Consider the following 27,962-nt stretch of genomic DNA (forward strand, 5'->3'; position numbering starts at 1 on the left):
TTTAGTTTTTAATTATTTTAATAAGGAATTTATGAAACAACAGAGACACACAAGGAAAACAAAATGAGAGAACCCATCTTCTGACCTATTTTACACTACTTTAATACAGCACCAAGAATGCTCTGTGGGTCTACATCAATACAAATTGTATAAAATAATGGGTTTGTCCTTACACTGATATAGGAAATGGCAAACATTGAGCGAGCTATGCCAGTTTCAACCACCTGAAAACAATGAATGAATAATTTATCTCATTACAAATTTTTAAAAGCTACATTAGGAGCCAAACACAGATAGAATAAAAAAATAGTTTGCTAAAATGGATTTTTTGGGACTTAGAAATCTGGTTTGGTCACGTATTCATACTGCTGCAGACTTCAGTAAAAACCATTTTGATTCTGATTGTTCTGTATAACTGGTCATTTTTATTATTTAAACTTGAATGTAATAAGATTAACCAGCAAACCATAAAAGCTCTTATGAAGGTGTACGTGGACGTAAAATATTCTACAAGTGTTTTCCAAACTGCTGCTGAGAGTAACTTGCTGCTTTGTCAGAAGCGTTGATGATCCATGGATCAGACAATTACATGGGATAGGAGAGCAGTCAGTACTGACCCCCAGTCTGCTGCTGGAATACATCAATCGTGTCCTCATCTTCCATCTCCAACTGCAACAACAAGACAACTGTTACAATGAGACGAGGCCTACCATCAATACAAGACACATCTGCTGTACTGTAGTGAGACTGGAAATCTTCCACTTCGCCTCTTCAAATTTATATTTTCTCTCTCCAGCACCCCGCACCCGCTAACACCATTCGGTATCATAGAAATATACAGCTCCAGGGATGAGATTGTGTGAAGATAAAAAGGTCAAAATTTTGTTGTGACATGGAATCATGTACATGTTATAGTGCAAAGTGGTGATGTCACGGCAATGTGAGGGGCTGGAAAATCATAGCACTTTTTATGATCTGCAGTGAATGCAAATGCTTTTAGACTACTTCAAACAGGTGGAATTATTAGACTTCCAAGTGGGTAGAAAGTTTCTCCTTTGTCTACCTTTTATTACCATCAAAACTGTGACCAATGCATTTGTATAAGTCACCCAGTGACCTCAGCATTTCAGCATTCAATGCAGTTATTGTCTGTAACACAGGATCTGTTACTTACAAGAGAACATAACTTTGCTGGATTATGTACAGCAGCTCCTAATATGATGAAAATCACTTTCCCATTAATATACATGTAATAAAGGTAGTTACGTTGCTGACCTGTAATTTTTACATTAAAAAAACCTATGGCTGCCTTGAATCTAACTGGCTCAAAAATCATTTAACTAACTCGTGAACTCTGAATAACCCAAGAATTCTTCCTACTTAGTTCAAAACTACCATTTCCCCTCCCAGTTGCCTTGCTCCGTTTCCCTCCCTCTTGTTGTTTCCTTCCCTCTGACTTACCTCTTGCCGTTTCGCTCCACGTCCCGCCCACTTGCCATTCCCTCCCCTGTCCCTCCTCCTTTCCCCTTCCTTCCCCATCCCTCCCATTCACCACTTGCCTCATCCACCCCACCCTCTTGACACTTCTATCTTGCCCCTCCTGCTCACTGGTTTCAGATGCCCATCAACAACATTACGTAACCTCCCGGCTTTATGTCAAAGACCTCAGCCAAGTTATTCAAACACAATTTGCCTTTAACAAACCTATGCTGTCTTTCAGGGTCCAAACCATTCCAAATGTTAATTATTTTTGTCCAAGATCATCGTGTCTAAACATTCCTCACCACTGTATGGCTGACTGGTTTGTAGTTGCCAGGTTTATCTCTTTCCCTTTATTTGAAGAGCGGTGTAACATTTCCAATCTTTATTTCCTTCAGTAACTTCTCTCTCTCTTCAGTAGTGAGATATTTTCTTGTCTCTACCTCACTAATGATGGAACATTATTTTCTCTCCCTCCCTCAATAGTGACAGGTTTTATTTGTTCTCTGATAGGTTCACACCATGTTATCTGCCAGTTAGCACAAGACCATTCTTGTCAGTACAATCTAGTCAACAAACGTACTAAATTCTGTAGCACTGGATATACCTTTGCCCCACAGTCTGAGTCTTAGAATCCATCTATTTCCCATAGGAAGCTTCACACAGTAACTGCTCTTACTGTAGTCATAAAGTTACCGTATCCTAGAACTCCAATAAAATGCCACACGGTCTTGATTTACTTTCATGAGCCAATGGAAGAGTTCATTATTGTGCTCCTCAGACTTCCAGGACCAGTTGCTATAGGCTGGTGTTCCAGAGATGGGCAACGGGGTAAAATTGACAGGACTATATGTTTGGGCTTCACTTCACTAGTTACAGCGGTGGGTGATTGATTTGATTTGATTTATTGTCACATGTACCAAAGTACAGTGAAAAGTATTTTTCTGCGGCCGAGGAAACATACACAGTACGTACATAGTAGACAAAAGAATAATCAACAGAGAATATTGACAAATGGTACATCGACAAACAATGATTGGTTACAGTGCGGAACAAGGGGCCAAACAAAGCAAATACATGAGCAAGAGCAGCATAGGGTGTCGTGAATAGTGTTCTTACAGGGAACAGAATTGGCATGTAGGAGTCAATTATCCATTCACCTTAAGGCAGCACAGGTCATTACAGAACTATAGCAGTAAAGCTGTGATGGTATACAACTAAATTAAAGGGATTTATAATGAGGTTGGCCAATGTCTGGAAGTGAACTGCTGCCTGACCCAGGCCTAAACATTTCTTTCACTGTGAGGCCTTATGTCAGGGCAAGGTCATACCTGTGCAGGTGTATCTGTTTCATTAATTGGCTGTCCGTCAAATCGGAATCTGATCTGTCGAATTGCCAAACCCTAGAAATAGAAAATAGAAACATCTGTGAGGCCAAAAATATGTGCAGAAATCAGCAGTTTTAGCATTCGACACTTTGCACACCATAGATTAATAGTGGGCACAGGGGACTCGAGTTCAAATCCCGATAGCAGTGAAATTTGAATTCAATAAAATTCTGGAATTATAAGTTTAATGATGACCATGAACCATTTTTGATAGTCATTAAAAACCCATTTGGTTCACTAATATCCTTCAGGGGAGAAAATCTGTTGGTTCTTACCGGGTCTGTGACTCGGGAGCCACAGCAATGTGGTAGACTCTTAAGTGCCCTCAGGGTTGGGCAATAAATGCTGGCCCTGATAGCGAAGCCCACATCTCACGAACAAATAAATGATACAGTGTGACAAAACATTGACCCCTGTCTGATACTCTCTCCACAAGGTAGTGCCCAATTTCACCGTTACCTGCAGAAGATGATTCCCCACAAGGGTGTGGAGATTGTCTAAGAGGGAGAGCTACAGTGAGCTCTGTTGGCTCATTTCTCTGCAGAAGCTCATCGGCAGAGGCCTGCAAACAGGTCCGTCATTCAGGTATTGCAAACAATACATTTGCAACAAGAATCAGTTTAGCAAGCGTGCCAAGAAACAATTTATTTTCCAAAAGTGAGCTAACGGGATTGCTTTTAATTTTATAAAAATGTCCTCCCTGAAAGCGATGTGATCTGTCTGGGTCACAGCATCAAGAGTTGTCAGCAATGACCATTTCTCATGCACAAGTCCGTTGGTGAATATTGTGATTGCCATTCAAGTGAATCAGAATCAAGCTCCACCCTGTTCCTATCCAAAACCTACACACAACTGCTGCTTGCACACAAGCAGTTATCTGGGGCAAAATCCCTGGCTGATTTCTCCCTGATCTAAACCAGAAGCACTGAAGTTGACTGGAAAATATTTGTTTCGAATCCTGTCAAACTGAAAATCTTAAAACTCAGATTTTTCACTTAATTTATTATCTGAGGGCAGCACGGTGGCACAGTGTTTGCATTGCTGCCTCACAGCACTGAGGACCTGGGCCACTGTCCATGTGGAGTTTGCACATTCTCCCCATGTCTGTATGGGTCTCACGTCCACAACTCAAAAAGATGTGCAGGGTAGGTGAATTGGCCACACAAAATTGCCCCTTAATTGAAAAGAAAATGGTTACTCTAAATTTATTTTTAAAAATACTTTATTATCTCAGCTAAAATTGGTTAACTTCGTAAAGATGGCGAAACTTGGAACCTCTTCCTAACATGTAGCTTAATATAACCCATAGGATATACTTACCCAGAACCAACAGCAGTCATAGAGCTGGCTTTATTTATCTCGCTGATTGGTATATAACCCTCAATCAATAATGGAGTTTGATCACATGCTGTTTGGCACCATATTTAACAGGGTCTTTAGCACTGAGTCAGGGATAAACTTAATACAACATTTTAAAAAGCTGTTTGGGGCACAGACTTGATTTACTCATCCAATTTATGGATAAAGTTCACTATTCAGTGGTCATGGAAATCAGCGATCAGACCTGTTAATTGATACAAGCCTGCAAGATTTGTGCACTGCAACTCCAAGTTCCCATACCTGACGTTCACAGTACGCTTTCATCAGTTTGCTTAAAGGTGTATGCTTTTTGATTTTGAACTGCACAACGGAACCATCTTGGCCTGCCACCTTCAGGTTAATGTGGTCGTTTTCTGATTTCAGTACATCCTGTGGAGGTAAAAAGGATGGATTTGAGCACATGCGGTATCTCTTGGTAGAATTAATGGATGACACTTTCCAACTGGAAATTATAACTAATTAGTGCAATTACTAAGACATGTGATTACATTATAAACTTTTGGTTCATTGGGTAAAGCTCATCTATAACTAAATCAACTGGGATGGCAATTCAAATACATTGATTTGGTCCAACCACTTCACTTCAACATTTCTTTTCCAATTAAGGGGAAATTTAACATGGCTAATCCACCTACCTTGCACATCTTTGGGTTGTGGGGGTGAGACCCATCCAGACACAGGTAGAATGTGCAAACTCCACACGGACAATGACCCAGGGCCGGGATTTAACCCGGGTCCTCAGCACCGCGAGGCAGCAGTGTTAACCACCGCGCTACTGTGCCGCCCGGTCAACATTTAACCTCCACATGAGCAAATACTGTAGCTCCAATCACAATTATCCAGCCTGTTCCCATATTCCTTCAACTGTTTACCCTTCATCCATCCTATCCAACCTAATCTTCAATATTACCAGTGAATTCCACGGCCTCAACTCCTCGTGAAATTTCTCACAACTCCTCGTGAAATTTCTCCTGCCCTTTGTTCCAAGCCTGACATTTAATCTTGTATCTGTTCTCAACTACTCCCTCATCTGTTTCTATCTACAGTCCCTTTTTTTAAGAAACCCAAACTTCATAGCAGGTTACCCATTAGTCTGCATTGTTAGTAAAATGAAAAACATTTTATTACTGCAATCACAGAGCTGCATTCAACCTATGGCACTGAAATATGCCATTTGGCTCAACTATTCTATACTGGCATTTATATGTTAGACAAGCCACTGCTCTTGATTTAACTTAATCTAGCTTCCCCTTAAATGCATCAATGTTATTTACTTCATCGTCTCCATGTAGTACGGAGTACCATACCCATACCACAATCTGGATAAATAAGTTTAACTAGAATTTTCTATTTGACTTATTAGCAACATCTTGTGTTTATGGCCCTCCCACGACTTAAAATATTTTCTCTACACCGTAAAACCTGTTTATAATCTCAAGGACTATAAGGTTCCCCTGGCCTTCTTGTATCTAGAGAAAAGTCTGCTCAATTTTTCTTGAAGGTGCAATCTCTCAGTTTTGATGTCAGCCTTGTAAACCCAGATGATATAAATTGGCCTTTCTGACAATTGAATTCAATATTAAATTTGAAAGAAATGTACTCCAGTCTCAAACAAAACTAATTACGAAGGTATGAGGGGTTATTTGGCTACGGTAGATTGGTAAAAAGCTGGAACGTATTAGTAATTTTAACAATGCACTTAGAATATCATAGCATGACCAAAGTCAACAGGGTTATACAAAATGGAAATTCTGTTTGACAAATTTATGAAAGTTTTTTGACGATGTAACTAGTAGTGTAGATAAAGGGGAACCTGTAGATGTAGAATAGTTGGATTGTAAAAAGACATTTGATAGGGTGCCATACAAAGGTTAATAGACAAGACAAGGGCTCACAGAGTTGGGGGTAACTTTTAGCACGAATAGTGGATTTGTTAAGACAGGAAGCAAAGTGAGATTTTCATATCGGCAGGCTGTGTCTAGTGGATGTCACATGGATTATTGATTAGGTGTTCAGCTATTTATAATCTATATGAATGATTTAGGCAGATTCTGACAATTGTAAGGATACTCCTTTTTAAACCCTTTTTTCTCCATTCTTTTGTTTTGCTATTACAATCTTTGTCCAAGGACAATTGATGGGCCTGTGCCTTTAATGTGGACTTTTGTCTTTATTTCGAGCAGAAGCATGGGCTGGCTTGAACTGAAGCTTGACCCATGACCCTAAGGCAAGGCAGTTTTCATGACGCTGTCTGTAATTCCAACCAGCAGATTCCAGAGGGTCACACAACCTTTAATTCAAAAAAACAGATTCCAGAACGATTTGACTGACAGTGACGACTCAGACTGATGGACTTGGCTGGCATTAATGAGCTGGCTCAAAATGCTGGGCTTTGCCAATACCCGGTGGGGATTGGTTCTGACTTCTCTGGAATATTTCCCTCATCCCAGTAAGGCTGGGTTGTTTTCAGTTTCACTTTCTCTTTGATATGATAGATTCTCTCCGAAACATAAGTCTGAGGGTACTTATCTCGCTCTAGAAAGTCTGGGCATAGTTTTCTTCAGACTGCAGAAAAGTAGTCAGTCAACAAGCTGGAAGCAGGGGCTAATGCAAACTCAAGTGTCTCTTTAGGAAGACGTGATGTGGAGATTACGGCGTTGGCCTGGACCCCAGTCTTTAGGAAGAGAGAAGCCTGCTTGCAAACCTGGAGCTGAAGGCCCAGTTTGATAAAAATTAAAGTGCCTCTCCAGGTGAGATCCTAGTACTGAATACATGTTTCTGCTGGAGGACTATCGCCAACTGTACATCGTTGCTTCGATCGTTCAGCATGCTGGGAGGACAGTCTGCTGCAAACAATCCAACATCGAAAGCAAGGACTCACATATTTGTTCATCTTAATCATTATTATTTTCACCCTTTCCTCTGTGTTTGTTTGTCTTGTGCGTGTGTGTGCGCGCGCTCGCACGAGTGTGTGAGTAGAGGCTGGGACAGTTAAAGGGGGGCAGTAGGTTAGCTTGCAGTTATTCCATTTTGGGGGGGGGGGGAGAGAACTAGGGAGGTGCATATACATTTGGGTGCCGGAGAAACAATTATATTAGTTATGTCCAATACAGAGAGGGCAATACGAGCATGGATTTGGTGTTGTTATTATTCACCTTAATAGTAAGTGCAGAAAAGTAGAAATTTGAAAAAAGCGTGAAACTTGTTAATGTTGAGGTTTGAAGAGAATTTGGTATACTTGTACAAGAAACTTGGAAATTTAGCATGCAGGTATTGGAAGCAATTAGAAAGACAAATGGCATGTTCTCCTTTATTGTAAGGAGATTGAAGTCTAATAATAAGGAAGTCTTGCTATAATTATTCAGGACTTTGAGGAGACTATACTTAAAATACTATGTGCAGTTTGGTCTCCAACGTTAAGTACGGTTATACTTTCATTGGAGGTTGTGCAGCTAAAGTTAACTTGGTTGGTCCCCGGGAATCAAATGCTTCTCATAATGAGGCTGAGCAAATTGAGCCTATATTCTTTGGAGTTTAGAAGAATGAGAGGTGATCTAATTGAAACATACGGGATTCTAAAGGGGCCTGACCAAGTAGACAGAAGTTGTTTCCGCTGGCAGGGGAATCTAGAACACGGGTACAGTCTCAGAATGAGAGGTTGAGTTTTTAGGACTGAGATGAGGAGAACATTTTCACTCAAAGGGTTGTGAATCTTAGGAAGTTTCTATCTCCTGAGTGTTGTGGATGCTCCATTTTTGAGTATATTTAAGGCTGAGAAAGACAAATGTTTGCTCTTAGGAAATTAAGGAAAATGGGGCAGATAGGAACATTTTATTCAGGTGGAAAATCAGCCATGATCTTACTGAATGGTGGAGTAGGCTTGAGAGATATAATCGGCTCCTGCTCCTATTTCTTATGTTCTTTATAAGAACTCTAGCCTGGAGATAGAGGCAGAGATCTTGTTACTACTGAGATCTCAGAATGGCAGCAGTGTGAACTTTTCACCCAAGCTTGCAACAATTTAACAAGCATAGATTGAATTATTCCAAATTCAGGTTGGATCTGCAGAGAGCACGCCGAGCTGTGTAACAATGGGGTACAGGACTGACAGGTGCAGATGTCACTGTGCGACAATGGATCTGTCCAGTTTTAGTGACCATTGCTAGGATCAATTGGAGATGATAAATTAAATGTCTCCGACAAGCATACCCCTCGAGTGGCATTTTCCCTGAAGCAGGTTAGTACACCGATAGTAAGCTACCCACATGAAAAAAATATACATTTTTTTATGACTTCATGTGAGTGATGCAAGTGTCACTGGCAAGGCCAGTATTTATTGTCCATCCGAATTTCCCATGAGACGGTTGTGGTGAGCTGTCTTTTTGAACTGCTACAGACCATGTTGTGTACGTACACCCACAGTGCTATTAAAAGGAAAGAGGAACAGTGAAGAAAAGGCTGGGTAGATGAGGTGCAAATCAAGCAGGCTGCTTTGTCCTGTATGATGTTCTTTCATGTTGGAGCTACACTCAGCCAGGCAATCGAATATGTTCCATCACAATCCTGACATTGCTTTGCGCATTGTGCTGTTTCTAATGAAATCAAATTGGCTGAAAACTGGCCTTGTTTCTGGTGATCCCAGGAACAGGTAGAGGTGGATCATTTACCCTATACTTCTGTCTGATAAAACACATCACCGCCTTGTCTTTTACACTCACACGCTGGGATTCAGCATCATTTCAGAAGGCATGCTCATGGAGCTGCCTTCTTCCATTAGTTCTTCAATTATCTTCCACCATACTTGACATTAGATTGTTTTTGAATTTTTTTTTTTAATATAGAGTACCCAATTCTTTTTTTTTCCAATTAAGGGGCAATCTAGCGTGGCCAATCCACCAACCCTGCACATCTTTGGGCCGTGGAGGGGGAGAATGTGCCAACTCCACACTGACAGTGACCCGGGGCCGGGATTGTTGATAGCAGATTGTTGATCTTATTACTTGGCTTGTCTATATGATGCTTCTTCTGCTGTTTAGCATGAATGAGGCTCTGTGTTGTAGTTTCACCAATCTAGCACTTCATTTTCAGATGCACTTGGCATAATCTTCTACATTCCTCATTGTAAGAGGAGGGGCAGCACAGTAGCATTGTGGATAGCACAATTGCTTCACAGCTCCAGGGTCCCAGGTTCGATTCCCACTTGGGTCACGGTCTGTGCGGAGACTGCACATCCTCCCTGTGTTTGCGTGGGTTTCCTCCGTGTGCTCCGGTTTCCTCCCACAGTCCAAAGATGTGCAGGTTAGGTGGATTAGCCATGTAAAATTGTCCTTAGTGTCCAAAATTGCCCTCAGTGGGGTTACTGGGTTATAGGGATAGGGTGGAGGTGTGGACCTTGGGTAGGGTGCTCTTTCCAAGAGCTGGTGCAGACTTGATGGGCCGAATGGCCTCCTTCTGCACTGTAAATTCTATGATAATTCTATGATTCTATGATCCCCCTTTTTGATCAGGGATCAGTGTTGGGACCTCAAATGGGTACAATCTATATTAATAACTTGGTTGAAGGGACCAACTGTATTGTAGCCAAATTTGCTAACAACACAAAGATAGGTAGGAAAGCAAGTTGTGCAGAGGTCAGAAAGAGTCTGCAAAGGGATGTAGATAGGTTAAATGAGAGGGCAGAAAATTAGCAGATTCAGTATAATGTGGGCAAGTGTGAGCAGGAAGAATAGAAAGGGAGATTATTTAAATGGAGACTGCAAAATGCTGCAGTAGAGGGGGATCTGGGGTCCTTCTACATGAATCACAAAAAGTTAGCATGCAGATACAGCAATTGAATAAGAAAGGCAAATTATAATGTTTGCCTTTACTGAAATTTTTTTTTTTTTTTTTTTTTAAATTTAGAGTACCCAATTCATTTTTTCCAATTAAGGGGCAATTTAGCATGGCCAATCCACCTAGCCTGCACATCTTTGGGTCGTGGGGGGCGAAACCCACGCAGACACGGGGAGAATGTGCAAACTCCACACGGACAGTGAACCAGAGCCGGGATCGAACCTGGGACCTCGGCGCCGTGAGGCTACAGGGCTAACCCACGCCTTTACTGAAATGAGGATGGAGTACAAAAGCAGGGTGATCTTCCTCAAGCTTGCGCTTCCATTCAATAAGATCATGATTGATTTGATTGTGGCCACTTTCACTGTTGCCCACCCCCCAACCCATGACTCCCTTGTATATCAAAAATCTGTCTAACTCAGCCTTGTATATATTTAATAATCAAGCCCCGCTTCGGGGAAAAGCATTCCAAATATTAATAACCCTGTAAGGGAGGAAATTCCTCATCTCTGCCTTAAATTGGAGACCACTTATATTGAAACTGTGTCCCTAGTTCTAGATTCCACCAAGAGGGGAATCATCATCTCAGCATCTACCCTGTCAATCTCCCTCAAGCCGTAATGTTTCAATAAGATCAGTTCTAGTTCTTCCGAATTCCAATGAGTATCGGCCCAACTCATTCAACCTTTCCTCATAAGACAACTCCTGCATTCCAGGAATCAGCCTAGTGAACCTATCTCAACTGCTTTCAATGCAATTATATCTCTCTTTAAGTAAAGAGACCAAAACTGTACATAGTATTCGATGTGCTGTCTCACCATGCCCTCCAGTCATAGCAAGACTTGCCTAATTTAATACTACATCGCTCTTGCCTCGGTTGACCCAGATAGCCCATGGTTTTTGTCTTAATGCTTGGAGTATTTTGTTGAGCCATATCAAAGGATAGTTAAAGAGTTAACCATCTACAAGATTCTCACCAAGACTTCTTCAACAACACCTTCCAAACCATTGACCTCTACTACCTAGATCAGGGGTGGGCAAACTACGGCCCGCGGGCCGCATGCAGCCCGCCAAAGGTATTTCTGCGGCCCACCAAGTCATTAAAAAAAAAAAAAAAAAATTTTTTTTTAAAATTTAAAAATAAAATTTAAAAAAAAATTTTTTTTTTAAAATTTTTTTTACGGTTAATGGGGGGGGGGGGGCTGTTGGGTTACTTACTGGTATAGGGTGGATACGTTGACTTGAGTAGGGTGATCATTGCTCGGCACAACGTCGAGGGCCGAAGGGCCTGTTCTGTGCTGTACTGTTCTATGTTCTATATGAGGCGCCCAGAATCATAACCGGGTGAAGTAATTATTTTACTTAATATACTATGCGGCCCTTTGTGAATTGTGAATTTCTGAATGTGGCCCTTGCACGGAAAAGTTTGCCCACCCCTGACCTAGATGGATGAGGGGGAAACAGTTGCATGGGGCAGCAGAACATGCAAGTTTCCCTCAAAGCCACACACCTTCCTGATTTGGAACTGTACCTTACTGTTCCTGGGTCAAACTCCCTCTCTAACAGCACCGTGGTGTACTTACACCACATGCGCTGTGGCGGTTCAAGAAAGAAGTTCACCACCACCTTCTCAAATGCAGTTAGGGATGGTCAATAAATGTTAACCTTTCCAGTGATGACCACATCCCCTCTGTAGATACTTGGTTTTTATTCCAGGTTATGTTTAACTAACTGAATTTAAATTCCCCAGCTAGTGGTAGGATTCGCGTTCATGTCTCTGGACCATTAATCCAGGCTTTCAGATTACGAGTCCAGTAATATTACCACTATATTACTGCACACAGACAGTAATTGAAGGGCACCTATTAATGCATCTACAGCAGCATGCCACACAATACTAAAAGGCTAGTACTTTTAAAGCTTTACTCCTCCAACTTGTTTTCTTTCAACATATACAGCAGGCCGCATTTACAGTAAATTAATTACAAGAAAAACTATATTTTAGCCAAATCTGGTAATTAACTTCTTTATTAACTCGAAGACTCAACATTGTTTTCTTGTTAAGCTATCACTGGACCTTAGTTCCGTTACAACTGATCAGAAATTATGATTGAGAACTAGTGAACATTATAAAAGAATGATAGCAACCAATAGCACATAACTGAAGTTCAATTCAATAACATTCCAATCAACAATGACTTGCATTAATATAACATCCACAACATATTGAAACTTAAACAATTCTGGGAATTATGCTAATTATAACGTCCAAGGACATTTTTCTAATTCTTTCATGGAATGTGAACATTACTGGCAAGGCCAGCATTGTTGCTCATCCATAATTGCCCTTGAAAAGGTAACCCAATATTGGACATTTTACCTAAGTATTACCAGATAGAAAACATGCATACAAATTAGGAGGAGTATGCTACTGGCCCTTCAAGCCTGCTCCACCATTCAATAAGATTATGGCTAAATCTTTTTTAAAAATACATTTAGAGTACCCAATTCTTTTTTTTTCCAATTAAGGGGCAATTTAGCGTGGCCAATCCACCTACCCTGCACGTCTTTGGGTTGTGGGGGTGAGACCCACACAGACATGGGGAGAATGTGCAAACTTCACAGGGACAGTGACCCGAGGCCAGAATTGGACCCGGGTCCTCGGCGCAGTGAGGCAGCAGTGCTAACCGCTGCGCCACCCAAGATTATGGCTAAATCTGATTGTAACCTCAACTCAACATTCCCACCTGCCTTCAATAACCTTTTACTCTCTTGCTCATCAAGAATCTATCTATCTCTGCCATAAAATATTCATGGGCTTTGTTTCCATTACCATTTGAGGAAGAGAGTTCCAAAGACTCTCAACCCCCAGAGAAAAAATTTCTCATCTATCTTAAATGGACGACACCTTATTTTTAAACAGCGGCTCCTAATACTAGTTCCTCCCACAAAAGGAATATCTTTTTCCCATCCACCATGGTCAAAACCCCTCAAGATCTTGTATGTTTCAATCAAGTTGCTTTTTACTCTTCTAAAACTCCAGCAGCTATAACCTAGCCTGTCCAATCTTTCCTGATAAGACCTGCCCAATCGAGGTATTAAGTTTATTAAACTTCACTGAACTGCTTCCAGTGCATTTAGATCCTTTCTTAAATAAGGATACCAATATTCTACAGAATATTCTACATGTTGCCTCATCAATGTCCTGTAGAATATGTTTTTTGCCATGTTTCAAACCCAGGATCTTTTGTGTTTAAAGCGAACATGATAACCATTACGTATAATCTCCCTACTTTTGTACTCCCTTGCAATAAATGATAATATTCTATGAGCTTTCCTAATTACTTGCTTTACCTGCATGCTAACCTTTTGCAATTCGTGCACTAGGACCCTTTGATCCACTGCACCTCAGAGCCCAGCAATCTCTCACCATTTTGTTATGATTCTTTTACATTTTTCTTACCAAAATGAACAATTTCCCACATTACACTCCCATTTGCCAGATTTTTGTCTACTCACTTAACCTATCTATAAATCTTTGCAGTTCATTTATATGTATCTAATGGGATCTTTGTGAACAGTGCATAGAAGACCACACTGAACAGATTGCAATGACCAGAACCTACAAGTTAAAAAAAATAATATTTTATTGGAATTTTGCAGTTTATAAATTCAAAACAAAATAATCAATTACCCCTTTTAGTGTACAGTACTCATTTCCATGGATAATTGGTGCAACCATGGACCTTCCCAATTTAATGAATCTTCTGAAGGTAGATGATAATTACAGACAGAAGTGAAAAAGGGATGGTTCAATTGGTGAAAACTGTGTCACTGAGCCAGTCATAAAAGACTCCATAGTGAGTTCTCATTCAATAATCAATTAACTTCTGTCAACTTAAATACCATTGCACCATTTGTAATGACTATTTCGACATGTCTAATGTTTCTTGATTGTATTGAAGCATCTGAGTGTAACATGATCCATGTAGAAACATGAATATTATTGCACTGTGATGGCCAGTTTGAAATGTTTGTCATGCTCTTTCAAATATTTTACAAATAAAGAATATTTTTGGGAAAGAAAATAGCTGCTGTTAGCCAGGGTAGAGGATAACTTCACATTTTGTCACATTTTATTTTTTCTGCCATGTTCTTGATCACTGACCCCATGTTAATCCATAAGCCCCTACCCAGTCCTAATTTAGTGCAATAACCACTTGTAGGGCATCTTGCTTTTTTGAAAAACAAAATACACAACATCGACTGGTTCCCCTATCGACCTTGCAAGTTACACCCTCAGAAAACTCTAACAGATTGTCAAACGTAATTTCCCTTTCGTAAAAGTGTGTTGATTCTACTTTAAAATATTATAGCTTTTTAAAAAAAATTCTTGTTGGGGCGGCACAGTAGCACACAGGTTAACAGTTGCTTCACAATGTCAGGGACCCGGGTTCGCTTCCTGGCTTGGGTCTGCGTGGGTTTCCTCTGGGTGCTCCGGTTTCCTCCCACAAGTCCCGAAAAACCTGCTTGTTAGGTGAATTGGACATTCTGAATTCTCCCTCACTGTATCCGAACAGGTGTCGTAGTGTGGTGACTAGGGGATTTTCACAGTAACTTCATTGCAGTATAGTATAAGCCTACTTGTGACACTAATAAAGATTATTACCACATCCTTAATAATAGATTCTATCATTTTGCCTACGCCTGATGTCATCTTTCTTAAATAAATTAGATTATGTTTGCTACCTTCCAATCTTTTGGAACTGTTCCAGAATCTAAGGTATTCTGGAAGAGCTAAACTAGGCTTATCTAGGCTGGATGGAACCCATGAAACTCCTCTCTGCATTCCTCCAGAGCTAGTTTTCAAAAGCCCGGTCAAATAGATAGATTTGAGTGGGACATTCGGCATAATCTGCTCCGCCAATCACAGGCATTTGCTATGTGGAAGATAACAATTTCTGATCATCGCCACAGCGCATTCGGGGGCCTGGAGAGCCCAGAAGCGGGGGTGGTGGATGCTGATGGCGAGGCCCAAGAAGCCGGGGGCAGTTGGAGAAGGGCAAGGCCCAGGGGCAGGGGAGATGAGGGCACAGGACTGGGAGAAAAGAGCTTGTTGGGGACTGGTGGGAAAGTGTAATTTCAAGTATAAGGTTGTGCCAAAATCTATCTTCCAAACTTTGCTGATAGGCCCCTTGAGTGAGAAAAAATTTGAAATGTGGCCCCCAGGTGAATAGGTTGGACAATCCTGATCTAAACCAATGCACTCACTACTGCTGTAGCTAACGCTTTTAAACGTTAAGATGCAGGACATCAGTTCATCAGAATATGCCACAATTAAGTCCTGTTACTTTCTTCATTTAGTCATAACGACTCAGATGGAGGCCATTTGGCTCAGAGTCCACGTTTCAGTACATTTCTTCAAGTCGCTCTTTCTTGTTAGACCCTTGATTCTCCATTATTTCTGAAATTTGGGGCAGCACGGTGGCGCAGTGGTTAGCATTGTTGCCTTACGGCGCCGAGGTCCCAGGTTCAACCCCGGCTCTGGGTCATTGTCCGTGTGGAGTTTGCACATTCTCCCCGTGTTTGCGTGGTTTCGCCCCCACAACCCAAAGATGTGTAAATTAGGTGCATTGGCCACGCTAAATTGCCCCTTAATTGGAAACAATGAATTAGGTACTCTAAATTTTTTTTTAAATTCTGGAATTTGAGCCCACTACCATGAAATCGGTACAAAGTATTTAAAAACATTAAAAATAGGAACAGAGTTGACAATATGGCCCATCAAACCTATTCAGTCATTCAATATGATCTTGGTTGATTGTTAATGCCTGCATTATAGTTATCCTGACTATCTCTGATGGGTCCACATTTATTTTCACAATTCCCTTCCTATTTAAAGGCAAAATATGTCTAACAAACTTGAGTATGTTCTTTAATGAATGATAATGTGGTTGATGTTGAACTTTTATTTATTTTTAAAAGATGTAATTGAATTTTTCCAATTAAGGGGCAATTTAGTGTGGCCAATCCACCTAGCCTGCACGACTTTTGGGCTGTGGGGGTTAGACCCGCGCAGACACGGGGAGGAAGTGCGAACTCCACACTGACAGTGACCCGGGGCCGGGATGGAACCAGGGTCATCAGCAGTGTGCCACAGTGCCGCCCTCTGTTGGACTTTTATACAATATCAATGAAGTAATAGACCTGTTAAGAAAATCAAAGCAGTGGAATTAGAGGGGCAGTGTCATCATGTATATGAAGTTGACTAAAACACTGATAGCAGAGATTAATGGTAAAGTTTATCTTTCAGGCTAGAGGGCAATTTCCAATCGTCCCCCTGAAGGGTTGGTGTTGGGACTACTGCTCTTTTTAATCTATATTAATGGCCCAGACTTAGAATAGAATAGAACAGTACAGCACAGAACAGGCCCTTCGGCCCTCGATGTTGTGCCGAGCAATGATCACCCTACTCAAACCCACGAATCCACCCTATACCTGTAACCCAACAACCCCCCCCCTTAACCTTACTTTTAGGACACTACGGGCAATTTAGCATGGCCAATCCACCTAACCCGCACATCTTTGGACTGTGGGAGGAAACTGGAGCACCCGGAAGAAACCCACGCACACACGAGGAGGACGTGCAGATTCCGCACAGACAGTGACCCAGCCGGGAACTGAACCTGGGACCCTGGAGCTGTGAAGCATTTATGCTAACCACCATGCTACCATGCTGCCGTGCTGCCCTTGGGTACAAAAGTTTCAAAGTGTGCAGATGACAAACAATTTGGAAATGAAACAAAGAGCAAGTAGCAAATTAACAGATTTCAGGAGTCCAGCAAGTGAAACAGTCAGACACATGAAAGATTAATTTGAATGCTGAGACTGTAAAGTGATGTATTTTGGTCAGAAGAATAGGAGAAGCAATATGAACTAAATGGTCACATTTTAAGGGATTGCAGGAACAAGAGCCCTGGGGTTGGAGTTAGTAGGGCAAGTGCCAAAGCTGTTAAAAAAAGCATACAAGGTGCTGGAATTCATAAGCAGAGACACAGAGTGTAAAAGCAAAGAGGATATGATAAACCTAACGCTAACAAGTCAGGTCTCAGCTGGAGTATTGCATCCAATTGTGAAAAGTTTTGGTCTCTTTATTTAAGGAAAGATATACTGGCATTGGGAGGCAGTCTGGAGAAGGTTCACTCGATTGATCCCAAGTATGGATCCCGGATATTCTTATGAGGAGAGGTTCAGTTGGTTGGGTCTGTTCTCATTGGCATTTAAAAGACCTTATTGAGACATATAGGATTCTCAGGGGGCTTGACAGAGTAGATGCTGAGAGGTTGTTTCCCCTTGTGGGAGAGTCTAGGACCTGAGGGCATAATCTCAGGGTAAGGGTCGCCCATTTAAGACAGAGATGAGGAGAAATTTCTTCTCTCAGAGGATAGTGAATCTGTGGAATTCTTTACCACAGAGGGCTTTAGAGGCTGGGTCATTAAATATGTTCAAGGCTGAGACAGACATTTTTAATCAGTAAGGGAATCATGGATTATGGGGAAACGGCAGGAAAGTGGAGTTGAGGATTATATAAAAACAGCCATGATCTCATCGCATGGCGGAGCAGACCCAATGGGCCAAATGGCTTACTTCTGCTCCTACGTCTAATGGTCTTAATTCTGAGCACCACTCTATAAGGACATGAAAGCATTGGACAAGGTACAGAGATTTACTGAAATAGCACCATGAATGAGGAAATTCAGTTATGTGGAGAGAGTAACTAATTGTTCTCCTTAGAGCAGATAATGGTAAGAGGAAATTTGACAGTGTTCAGTGCTTCAAGAGATTTTCATAACAATGAATCAGAAAAAACTATTTCCACCAGCAGGACTGCCAATGACCAGAGGGCACAGATTTTAACATAAGTGCCAAAAAGAACAAGAGGGAAGCAATGGGATTTTTGTTTGCACAGTTGAGACTTTAGATTTATAAAGAAAAAAAAATCAGAATACCCAGCTCCTTTTTTCCAATTAAGGGGCAATTTAGCGTGGCCATCTTTGGGTAGTGCGGATGAGACCCATGCAGACACGGGGAGAATGTGCAAACTCCACATGACCAACGACTCGGGATCGAACCTGGGTCCTTGGCGCCATGAAGGGGTAGTGCTAACCAATGTGCCATTGTGCCACCCTACACAGTTAAATCTTTGTGATCTGAAACTCACTGCCTGAAAGTAGTGCTGGAAGCAGATTTAATAGGGATTGAAGTTATTAGAAAAGTAAAGATTTCTCTGAAGAAAGAGGAAAGGAGTGGAACTTATCGGATAGCTTTCAAAGAGCCAGGAATGATGGGCCAAATAGCTTTCTTCTGCGTTGAAAGATCCTGCAATGCTGTATCATGTCTTCAGGAGAACCCAACATATTACTTATATAAACAGGAAATGCTGGATAAACTCAGCAGGTCTGGCAGGATCTGTGGAAACAGTGCTAACGCTTTGGATCTAAATTATCCTTCTACAGACCTCCAATGTATTACTTGTTATGTAGATAAACAAAGCAGCCAATTTGCATTCAGCAACATCACAAAAAGCAGAGATGTCATTGCAACTTTCCCTCAGCAGAAGCTCATTAACATCTCATTTTGAAGATGAAACCGTAACATTGCAGCACTCTTGTCCTTAGCGTTCACTGGTGTTAGTGTACATGTATTTTGAACCTGCAACTTGCCAAGAATAACTGAATCAAGTTGACACTTGAGGTACTTTTACACATCTTACAGAGCCACAGAATAGGGGCAGACCATTCAGACGAATTGATCCATGCCAGTGTTTATATTCCATACAAGCCTCCACCCATCATTCTTCACATAACCCTATTAACTTATCCTACTCCTTGATCCTGAAGCGGGACAAGGACCCTCTGCAGTGTGGATCATATAGGCCGATTTTGTTGCTGAACGCCGACGCTAAGCTGCTGGCAAAGATCCTGGCCACTAGAATAGAGGATTGTGTGCCGGGGGTCATACATGAAGACCAGACGGGGTTTGTGAAGGGAAGGCAGCTGAACACAAATGTGCGAAGACTCCTCAATGTCATTATGATGCCGGCGGTGGAAGGGGAGGCGGAGATAGTGGTGGCGTTGGACGCGGAGAAGGCCTTCGATAGGGTGGAGTGGGAGAACTTGTGGGAGGTGTTGGAGAGGTTCGGGGTGGGATTTATTCGGTGGGTGAGGCTGCTCTACGAGGCCCCGATGGCAAGTGTAGCCACGAATAGGAGGAGGTTGGAGTACTTTCGGCTGCATCGGGGGACGAGACAGGGGTGCCCCCTGTCCCCCTTGCTCTTCGCGTTGGCAATTGAGCCCCTGGTCATGGCATTGAGGGAGTCAGGGAACTGGAGTGGCATGGTGCGCCGGGGGGGGGGGGAGGGAGGGGGGAGGAGCATAGAGTGTCACTGTACGTGGACGACCTGCTGCTGTATGTGGCGGACCCGGTGGGGGGGATGCCGGAGGTGATGAGGATCCTTGGGGAATTCGGGGGTTTCTCGGGGTATAAGTTGAACCTGGGCAAGAGCGAGGTGTTTGTGGTGCACCCGGGGGATCAAGAGGAGGGGATTGGGAGGCTCCCAATGAAGCAGGCAGGGAAGAGCTTCAGGTACCTAGGGGTCCAGGTGGCTGGGAATTGGGGGGCCCTGCACAAGCTCAGCCTCACAAGGTTGGTGGAGCAGATGGAGGAGGAGTTTAAGAGGTGGGATATGTTACCGCTGTCGCTGGCGGGGAGGGTGCAGTCCGTCAAGATGACGGTGCTCCCGAGGTTTTTGTTCTTGTTCCAGTGCCTCCCCATCTTTATCCCAAAGGCCTTTTTCAGGAGGGTCAACAGCAGTATTACAGGATTTGTGTGAGCGCATGGGACTCCAAGGGTTCGAAGAGTGTTCCTGGAACGAGGCAGGGATAGGGGGGGGGTGGCTGGCGTTGCCCAACCTCTGTGGGTACTACTGGACAGCCAACGCAGCGATGGTGCGTAAGTGGGTAATGGACGAGGAAGGGGCAGCATGGAAGAGGATAGAGGCGGCGTCATGTGTGGGCACGAGCCTGGAGGCGCTGGTAACGGCGCCGCTGCCGCTCCCTCCAACGAGGTATACCACGAGCCTGGTGGTGGCGGCTACCCTCAAAATTTGGGGGCAATGGAGATGGCACAGAGGAGAAATGGGGGGCTCGATGGAGGCCCCGATACGGGGGAACCATCGGTTCGTCCCAGGGAGCATTGATGGCGGATTCCGGGGCTGGCACAGGGCAGGGGTTAGGAGGTTGAGGGACCTGTTTGTGGAGGGGAGGTTCGCGAGCTTGGGGGAGTTACAGGGGAAGTTTGGGCTCCCCCCGGGGAGCATGTTTAGGTACATCCAGGTGAGGGCGTTTTCCAGGCAGCAGGTGAAGGGGTTCCCCTTGCTGCCCCCACGGGGGGTGCGGGATAGGGTGCTCTCGGGGGTGTGGGTCGGAGGAGGGAGGATCTCGGACATATACCGGGTGATGCAGGAGGTAGACGAGGCCTCGGTGGAGGAACTGAAGGGTAAATGGGAAGAGGAGCTGGGTGAGGAGATTGAGGAGGGGACATGGGCGGATGCCCTGGAGAGAGTGAATTCCTCCTCTTCCTGTGCGAGGCTTAGCCTCATACAGTTCAAGGTGCTGCATAGGGCCCACATGACGGGGACAAGGATGAGTAGGTTCTTCGGGGGCGAGGACAGGTGTGCTAGGTGCTCGGGGAGCCCAGCGAACCACGCCCATATGTTTTGGGCGTGCCCAGCGTTGGGGGAGTTTTGGAAGGGGGTAGCAAAGACGGTGTCGAGGGTGGTGGGATCCAGGGTCGAGCCAGGCTGGGGACTCGCAATTTTTGGGGTGGCAGTGGAGCCAGGAGTGCAGGAGGCGATAGAGGCCGGGGTCCTGGCCTTTGTGTCCCTAGTAGCTCGGCGGAGGATCTTGCTCCAATGGAAGGATGCGAGGCTCCCAAGCGTGGAGGCCTGGATCTCGGATATGGCGGGGTTCATTAAATTGGAGAGGGTGAAATTTGCCCTGAGGGGATCAGTACAAGGGTTTTCAGGCGGTGGCAGCCGTTTCTGGACTTCCTGGCGGAACGGTAGGGAAATAGGCTGACAGCCGCAGCAGCCCGGGGGGGGGGGGAGGGGGGGAGGATTGGGGGGAGGGAGAACTGTGCACATGAGTTTGTGGAGGGTGCTATCTCCCTCTTGTTTGTTTTTTTCTTCTTCTTCTTTTTTTTTCTTTGTTGTTTTTTCTTTTTGTTTGAAGTTGCTATTTAAGCTGGGGGGGGGGGGGGGGGTATTGTTCATGGGGTGTTACCGCGGTTGTATGTTAATAGAGCTAAGATGTTTATATTTTCTATTTTGTTTTGTAAAAATTTCAATAAAAATTATTTTTTAAAAAACTTATCCTACTCCTTTCGCCCGCACTCACATATTTATCGTCCCTTTAAATACAAGTATGCTTTTCAACTCAACCTGTCGGTGAGGTCTCATGCTCCACATTCTAACTGCTCTCTCAGTAAAGTAGTTTCTTCTAAATTGTCTAATGGATTTATTAATAACTATCTTGTACATGACCTCTCTCTAACAAGTTGAACCATTTTCTGCTCCATCAAATCCTGTCATAATTTTAAAGACACTCGGCATCCCTCAGTCTTCTAGTTTATTTTATTCAAAGGATGTGGGCATTTATGGCTAAACCAGCATTTTACTGCCTATCTCTAATTGCCCTCTGCTGCTTGCTTGAACCACTGCAGTCCATGTAGTGTACAAGAACCCACAGTGCTATTAGGGAGGCCGTTTCAGGATTTTGACCCAGGAACAGTGAAGGAGAGGCGATAGAGGTCCAAGTCACGATGATGTGTGGCTTGGAGGGGAACGTGCAGTTGATGTTAATTAGGAGGAAAATTAGGGATAGTATTCGATCCAAGGAAGTAGCATATAAATTGTCCAAGAAAAACAACAGGCCTGAGGATTGGGAACTGTTTAGAATTCAGCAAAGAAGGACCAAGGGATTGATTAAGAGAAAAATAGAGTATGAAAGTAAGCTTGCAGGGAACATAAAAACTGACTGTAAAAGTTTCTATAGGTACATGAAGAAAAAAAGATTGGTGAAGACAAATGTAAGTTCCTTAGGACTGATGTACGAGGAGAGATTGAATCGGTTAGGATTGTATTTGTTGGAGTTCAGAAGAATGAGGGGGGTCTCATAGAAACCTATAAAATTCTACCAGTTCTGGACGGCGTAGATGCAGGAAGGATGTTCCGATGGTGGTTGTGTCCAGAACCAGAGGGCACAGTCTGAGGATACGGAGTAGACAATTTAGGACAGAGATGAGGAGGAATTTCTTTATCCAGAGAGTTACCAACCTGTGGAATTCATTACCACCGGAAGTAACTGAGTCCAAAACATTGTATGGTTTAAAGAAAGTTAGATATGACACTTAGGGTGAAGGGGTTCAAAGAATATGTGGGAAAGCAGGACTAAGCTATGGAGTTGGATGATCAGCCATGATCATAATGAATGGCAGAGTGAGCTTATAGGGCAGAATGGCCAACTCCTGCTCCTATTTTTTTCTGTGTTGTCAGGTATCTGCTGCCTTTGTCCTCCAAGATGGTAGTGGTCAAGGGTTTGGAGCGTGCTGTCGAAGCAGCCTTGGTGAGTTCCTCAGTTCCTGTATGGTACAAACTGTTGCCACTGAGCGTGGAGGGAGTAATGTTGAAGGTGGTGGATGGGTGTGTTGTCTTGGATGGTGTCAAGCTTTTTGAATGTTGCAAGAGCACCCATCCAGGCAAGTGGAGAGCATTCCATCACAGTCCTGACTTGTGCCTTTTAGATGATGAACAGGCTTTGGGGAAGTCAGGAGGTCAATTACTTTCCGCAGAATTCCCAACCTCTGAACTATCCTTGTAGCATTTATATATGTAGCTAGTCCAATTCAGTTTCTGGTCAATAGTAACCCCAGGATATTGATGGTGGGAGAATCAGCTCTGGTAATGCTACAATGTCATGGGGAGATGGTTAGATTATCTCTTGTTGGAAGTGTGCATTGCTTGTTATTTATGTGGCATGAATTTTACTTGCCACTTATCAGCCCAAGTGTGAATATTATTTAGGTCTCGCTTCATATGGGCACAGACTACTTCAGTATCTGAAGAGTCGTGAAATTTGCTGAACATTGTGCAATTGGCGGTGAACATCCTTATTTCTGATCTTATGATGGAAGGAAGGTCATTGATGCAGCTGAAGATGGTTGGCCCTAGGATACTACCTTTTTAAAAAAAATTTAGAGTTCCCAATTATTTTTTCCAATTAAGGGGCAATTTAGCATGGCCAATCCACCTACCCTGCACATCTTTGGGTTGTGGGGGTGAAACCCACGCAGACACGGGGAGAACGTGCAAAGTCCACACGGACAGTGATCCAGGGTCGGGATTCAAACCCGGGTCCTCAGTGCCGTAGGCAGCAATGCTAACCACTGTGCTGCCCAGGATACTACCTTGAAGAACTCCTGCAGCAATGTCCCAGGACAGAGATGATTGACCTCCAATGACCACATTATTTTAAAAAATAAATTTAGGGAGTACCAAATCTTTTTTATTCCAATTAGGGGGCAATTTAGCGTGGTTAATCCACCTACACTGCACATCTTTTGGGTTGTGGGGGTGAAACCCACGTAGACATGGGGAGAATGTGCAAACTCCACACAGACTGACCCGGGATCGAACCTGGGTCCTCAGCGGCGTAGGCAGCAGCGCTAACCACTGCTCCATTGTGCCACGCAAACCATCTTCCTTTGTGTTGGGTATGGTTCCAACCAAATGATATCAAATGACAAGTCGCTCCTTTCTCCAGCAGTCCAATACAATATCTGAAACCAATTTAAATGAACCTTAAATTCTGATAACAAGTTTGATCCTTGCATTCATCAGCATCAGAGAATTGGATCCTAAACTCAGCGAAGTTAAAAAAAAACTGAATAGTTAATTTGTTTAAATTCAAATACCCTACTTTGGCAGTTTACCTCTCCCCTATTTTCTCACATTTCTTTTTGTTCCGATTCCTCCAATGTCTTCTCATCTAAAAAACATTATTTTGCCATTTTTACTGTCTTACATTATCCACTGATAATGTTTTATATTGAACAGTTTTCTATTAAACATTTCGCAGGTTATTTAGCACACTAACTCCCAGTGTAATTGGCTATTTCTCCTACCCGTTTTCATGTTTCTGACTTGACCAAAATACTCAATTATCATTCAATTTTCAGTTCTGTTGGCTGCAGTGACAACACAACTCCAGCCAAAATGGAAATGAGTGGATACATTAAATCTTGATTTTATGCACCATCACTTACATTTAACTTTCCTCCAATCACTGCACTTTGTGGGAGAATTAATCCTGCCTTTAACAGGAAATTTTGCTGTTGTTTTGGTCATAAGTTCTGTTTGCTTTAGTCTGTACAGATTCTATTTAAATGAACTTTGCCAAATAAATAGTTTGCTGTAAAGTCACACCCAGCTTCCATTCTGTGGTTTCATATTTCCAGCATTTATAACATTTTAAAAACTATTTTTCTTCTGATCCTGCTCAACACTTCACCCTTTTGATGGCAGAGATAGGTAGGAAATGGTGCATCATCCAAGTAGATGTGCACCATGACATTATGGGGGAATGGAAGTCTTCAAGTAGAGCCTGATCCTGACCTCACCCGTTCTTTACTCAGGTTGATGAAAGTGTGAAACTCAATACCATATCAAATGATAAATCATTTTCTTCTCCGGCTATCCAATATAAAATCTGAAGTCAATTGAAATAAACCATAAATTACGATCCACAAGTTTGATCCTTGCATATATCAACAACAGCTAAATGGATCCTAAACTCAGCGAGGTAACAAAACAGTACTTAACAGCTAATTAGTTTAAATTCAAATATCCTACTTTGGCAGTTTACCTCTCCCCTATTTTCTCTCATTTCTTTCTGTCCAGATTTTTCTAATGCTTTCTCATCCCTTAAAAACTGGGATGAATATCATATGTTGAGAACGTACCATTAGATGGAGAGGGGTGTAGCATACACGCTGGCACAGATCAAATGACTGGTTTCTGTGCTGTAAATTCCCTGCAAAATACGCAGCACTCACAGCAGAGGTTACTAGATGGCCACCAGGGTTGTTCAGTTTGTTTTTAAATTTAGAGTACCCAATTCATTTTTTCCAATTTTTTTTTAGCATGGCCAATCCACCTACCCTGCACATCTTTGGGCTGTGGGGGCGAACCCCACGCAAACACGGGGAGAATGTACAAATTCCGCACAAACAGTGACCTAGAGCCGGGATTGAACCTGAGACCCCGGTGCCGTGAGGCAGCAGTGCTACCCACTGCACCACCTTGCTGCCTGGGTTGTTCAGTTTTGCCTCCCTAATCTATAAGCACTAAAACTATTTGGAACATATCCAAAATAAAAACGGAATTGCACAGACTGGGGTCTAATCTGGGAATTTTAGTCTTTATGGTTCAGGCGCTACAGAATAGACTCCAGCAGGAAGGGTCTGAGCAGCATATTTCAAATGCAGACACAATCAGTGAAATTAGGTACAGAATTAACACAATACATTTGCATGCAGCCTCCAGGTTTCACTCACCCCTATAATCATTTGTCTACCCAAAGGTAACATTACAAAATCCAAGACACTTGATAACATCATTGCACTACAGTATCTATGAAATCTGTTCAATACCAGCCAACAATTTCAGAATCCCTCTCACTTGACTCAAGCCAGTAGGCAGTTGTAGAGTCAGACTACTCCCTGTACTAACTCGTCTAAACTCAGAAGCATTGTATATTTTCACATTTGCCTGTACATCTGCATCCTACACCACACAAGTATGTAAGCAATGTTCAATGTTAAAGAGAAAACACAAATACCAAGTGTGTGTGTGTATGTGTGTCCGAACAGCACAAATTGGCCAGCCACAAGGAAGATGTGTTAAAGAAATCTCACTCAGGCCAGCCAGGTAAATCTTACACTAGGGAAGGTGGCCCCCAACAATTACTTTTACAAAAACTTTCTAAAATGCATAGCTTATAAATCACACCTCGATTTTCTCCCCTATGCTTGAAGATTATCATTCTAGTTCCAATGGCACAGACACCAGTCTCCCTCTGATACTTTACATAATTGGCTAATGTCTGAACATAGGGAGTGAGTATTAGCAGTCTATTTGTAGGGATGAGGGGTGGCATTCATAGTTGAGCCCAATCCAATCTCCTTTACAGAAGGGATGACTGCACAGGATTCAGATCCGGAAACAGACAAATTTCCTGCTCCCCAGCTAAAGAGCACTGAATCCAATTGTAGAACCTCAACTGGAACTACACCACCTCCAGATTAAGCTTGAGAACTGTACCCTAAGGCATATGACTCAGTTATGGACAAATTGCAACCTGCCCACAACTTTAACATAAACAGTGGATAAACAACCCCCATGGTGCTAGAGTTACAACACCACCAGCAAACTAAAAGTACCAGCAACACAATTTGGTTTCACCCATGATCTATACGTTAATTTTGGTAGTGTGTACAGATATCTTCCTACCCCCACCTCTCACACAAGGCAGTCAGCATCTCATCTGCAATCATGTTGAAAATCTTAATTTTGACTTCTGTAATCACATTATGTTTTACAAAGTTCCTAAATGGAGCTTCCCCTCCCCCCACCCCACCCCCACAAAGGTCTGTGTACCAAAGCCTTGTATTTACATGTTGTAGAGAGACTTTGCACGACCACTGGATATCCCAAGGTGGTTTATAATCAATTAAGCACTTTAAGTCACTGATGTAATGTCTGAAACTGGACTGCCAATGTGCACACAGCAAGCTTCCACAAACAACAATGTGATAGCAGACAAAATCTGTTTTTGAGATGTTGAGGATAAACATTGGCCAGGAGGCTGTGGGGATAACTCCTGTTTTTCTTCAAGATAGTGCCATGGGATCTTTTACATTCACTTGAGAGGGCAGAGGTGCAGATGATAAATTCACACAAAGCATTGGCTTTATATATATACATATATATATATAGCCCGCTACAGCCTGACCAATATAACTGGGCCATTAAATCTACCAGGCTTGTCCAGCCAGGGTATTCTGGACCACTGCAGCCAGACGGAGATGATGAATATAAATGCGGCAGAGAGGAAGGGTTGGGATCCTCTCACCACAGGCCCTGAGTTTGGGCCCTGTTCAAGTGCCAGGGTTGGCCAGGCCGGCCCCAGCCTGGAGGATGCGACTGGTGAGACCAGGCCTTGGGCCTGGGCGCGGGCCGCTCCGAATATGGCGGCAAAATTTCAAACGGGGCCTCGGGGAAGGAGGGAAGCGGCCTCGGTCCGAGAAACCACACGGCGGTATCGGGGGCGGGTGGGGGAAGGGAGAATGGGAGAGCGGCGGGAGGCTAGCAGCTGTCCCCGGACCCGGCTCACGCTGCCGGTTACCTTAGGCTTCTCGTCCGCCATTGTGTCTTCTCGCCCGCGTCTCCTCGGCACAAAGAGACAGAGAGAAGGAGCAGGAGAATCGGGGAGGGGAGGCGAGCGCGCGCCCCCTGCACCTCGCGGGTGCGAGCACGTCGCACGCCAGACCCATCGGGTGCGCGCACGCCGGGTCGCGTGCCCGCCCCCGCGAGTTGCCCCTTCCCGGGCTGATTGGCGGGCGGGCTCGAGGGAAGGGGCGCGGCCAGGGCCCGTGAGCGCGCCGGCGAAAAGGGCACCTGACCACGGGGCGCCCAGACTGATTACGTCAGCGGCTGCGTGTGCACGAGTGAATGCATGGAGAGGGGTGGAGGGATGTGGAGGGATG

At 43.5% G+C, this 27,962-nt stretch overlaps 1 protein-coding gene across 1 annotated transcript; it reads right to left on the reverse strand.

Moving 5' to 3' along the window:
* Window positions 1–27,769, reverse strand: LOC119953303 (small ubiquitin-related modifier 3). Its single transcript, XM_038777435.1, has 4 exons — window positions 27,602–27,769; window positions 4,488–4,616; window positions 2,811–2,882; window positions 1–669 (listed from the first exon to the last, which is right to left on the reverse strand). Exons 1-4 carry the CDS (start codon window positions 27,620–27,622, stop codon window positions 607–609), a joined length of 285 nt encoding a protein of 94 aa, XP_038633363.1. The 5' UTR covers window positions 27,623–27,769; the 3' UTR covers window positions 1–606.
* Between the last annotated feature and the right edge of the window lie 193 nt (window positions 27,770–27,962).

This window comes from Scyliorhinus canicula, chromosome 18, assembly GCF_902713615.1.
Source record: "Scyliorhinus canicula chromosome 18, sScyCan1.1, whole genome shotgun sequence".
Classification (NCBI taxonomy): Eukaryota; Metazoa; Chordata; class Chondrichthyes; order Carcharhiniformes; family Scyliorhinidae; genus Scyliorhinus; species Scyliorhinus canicula.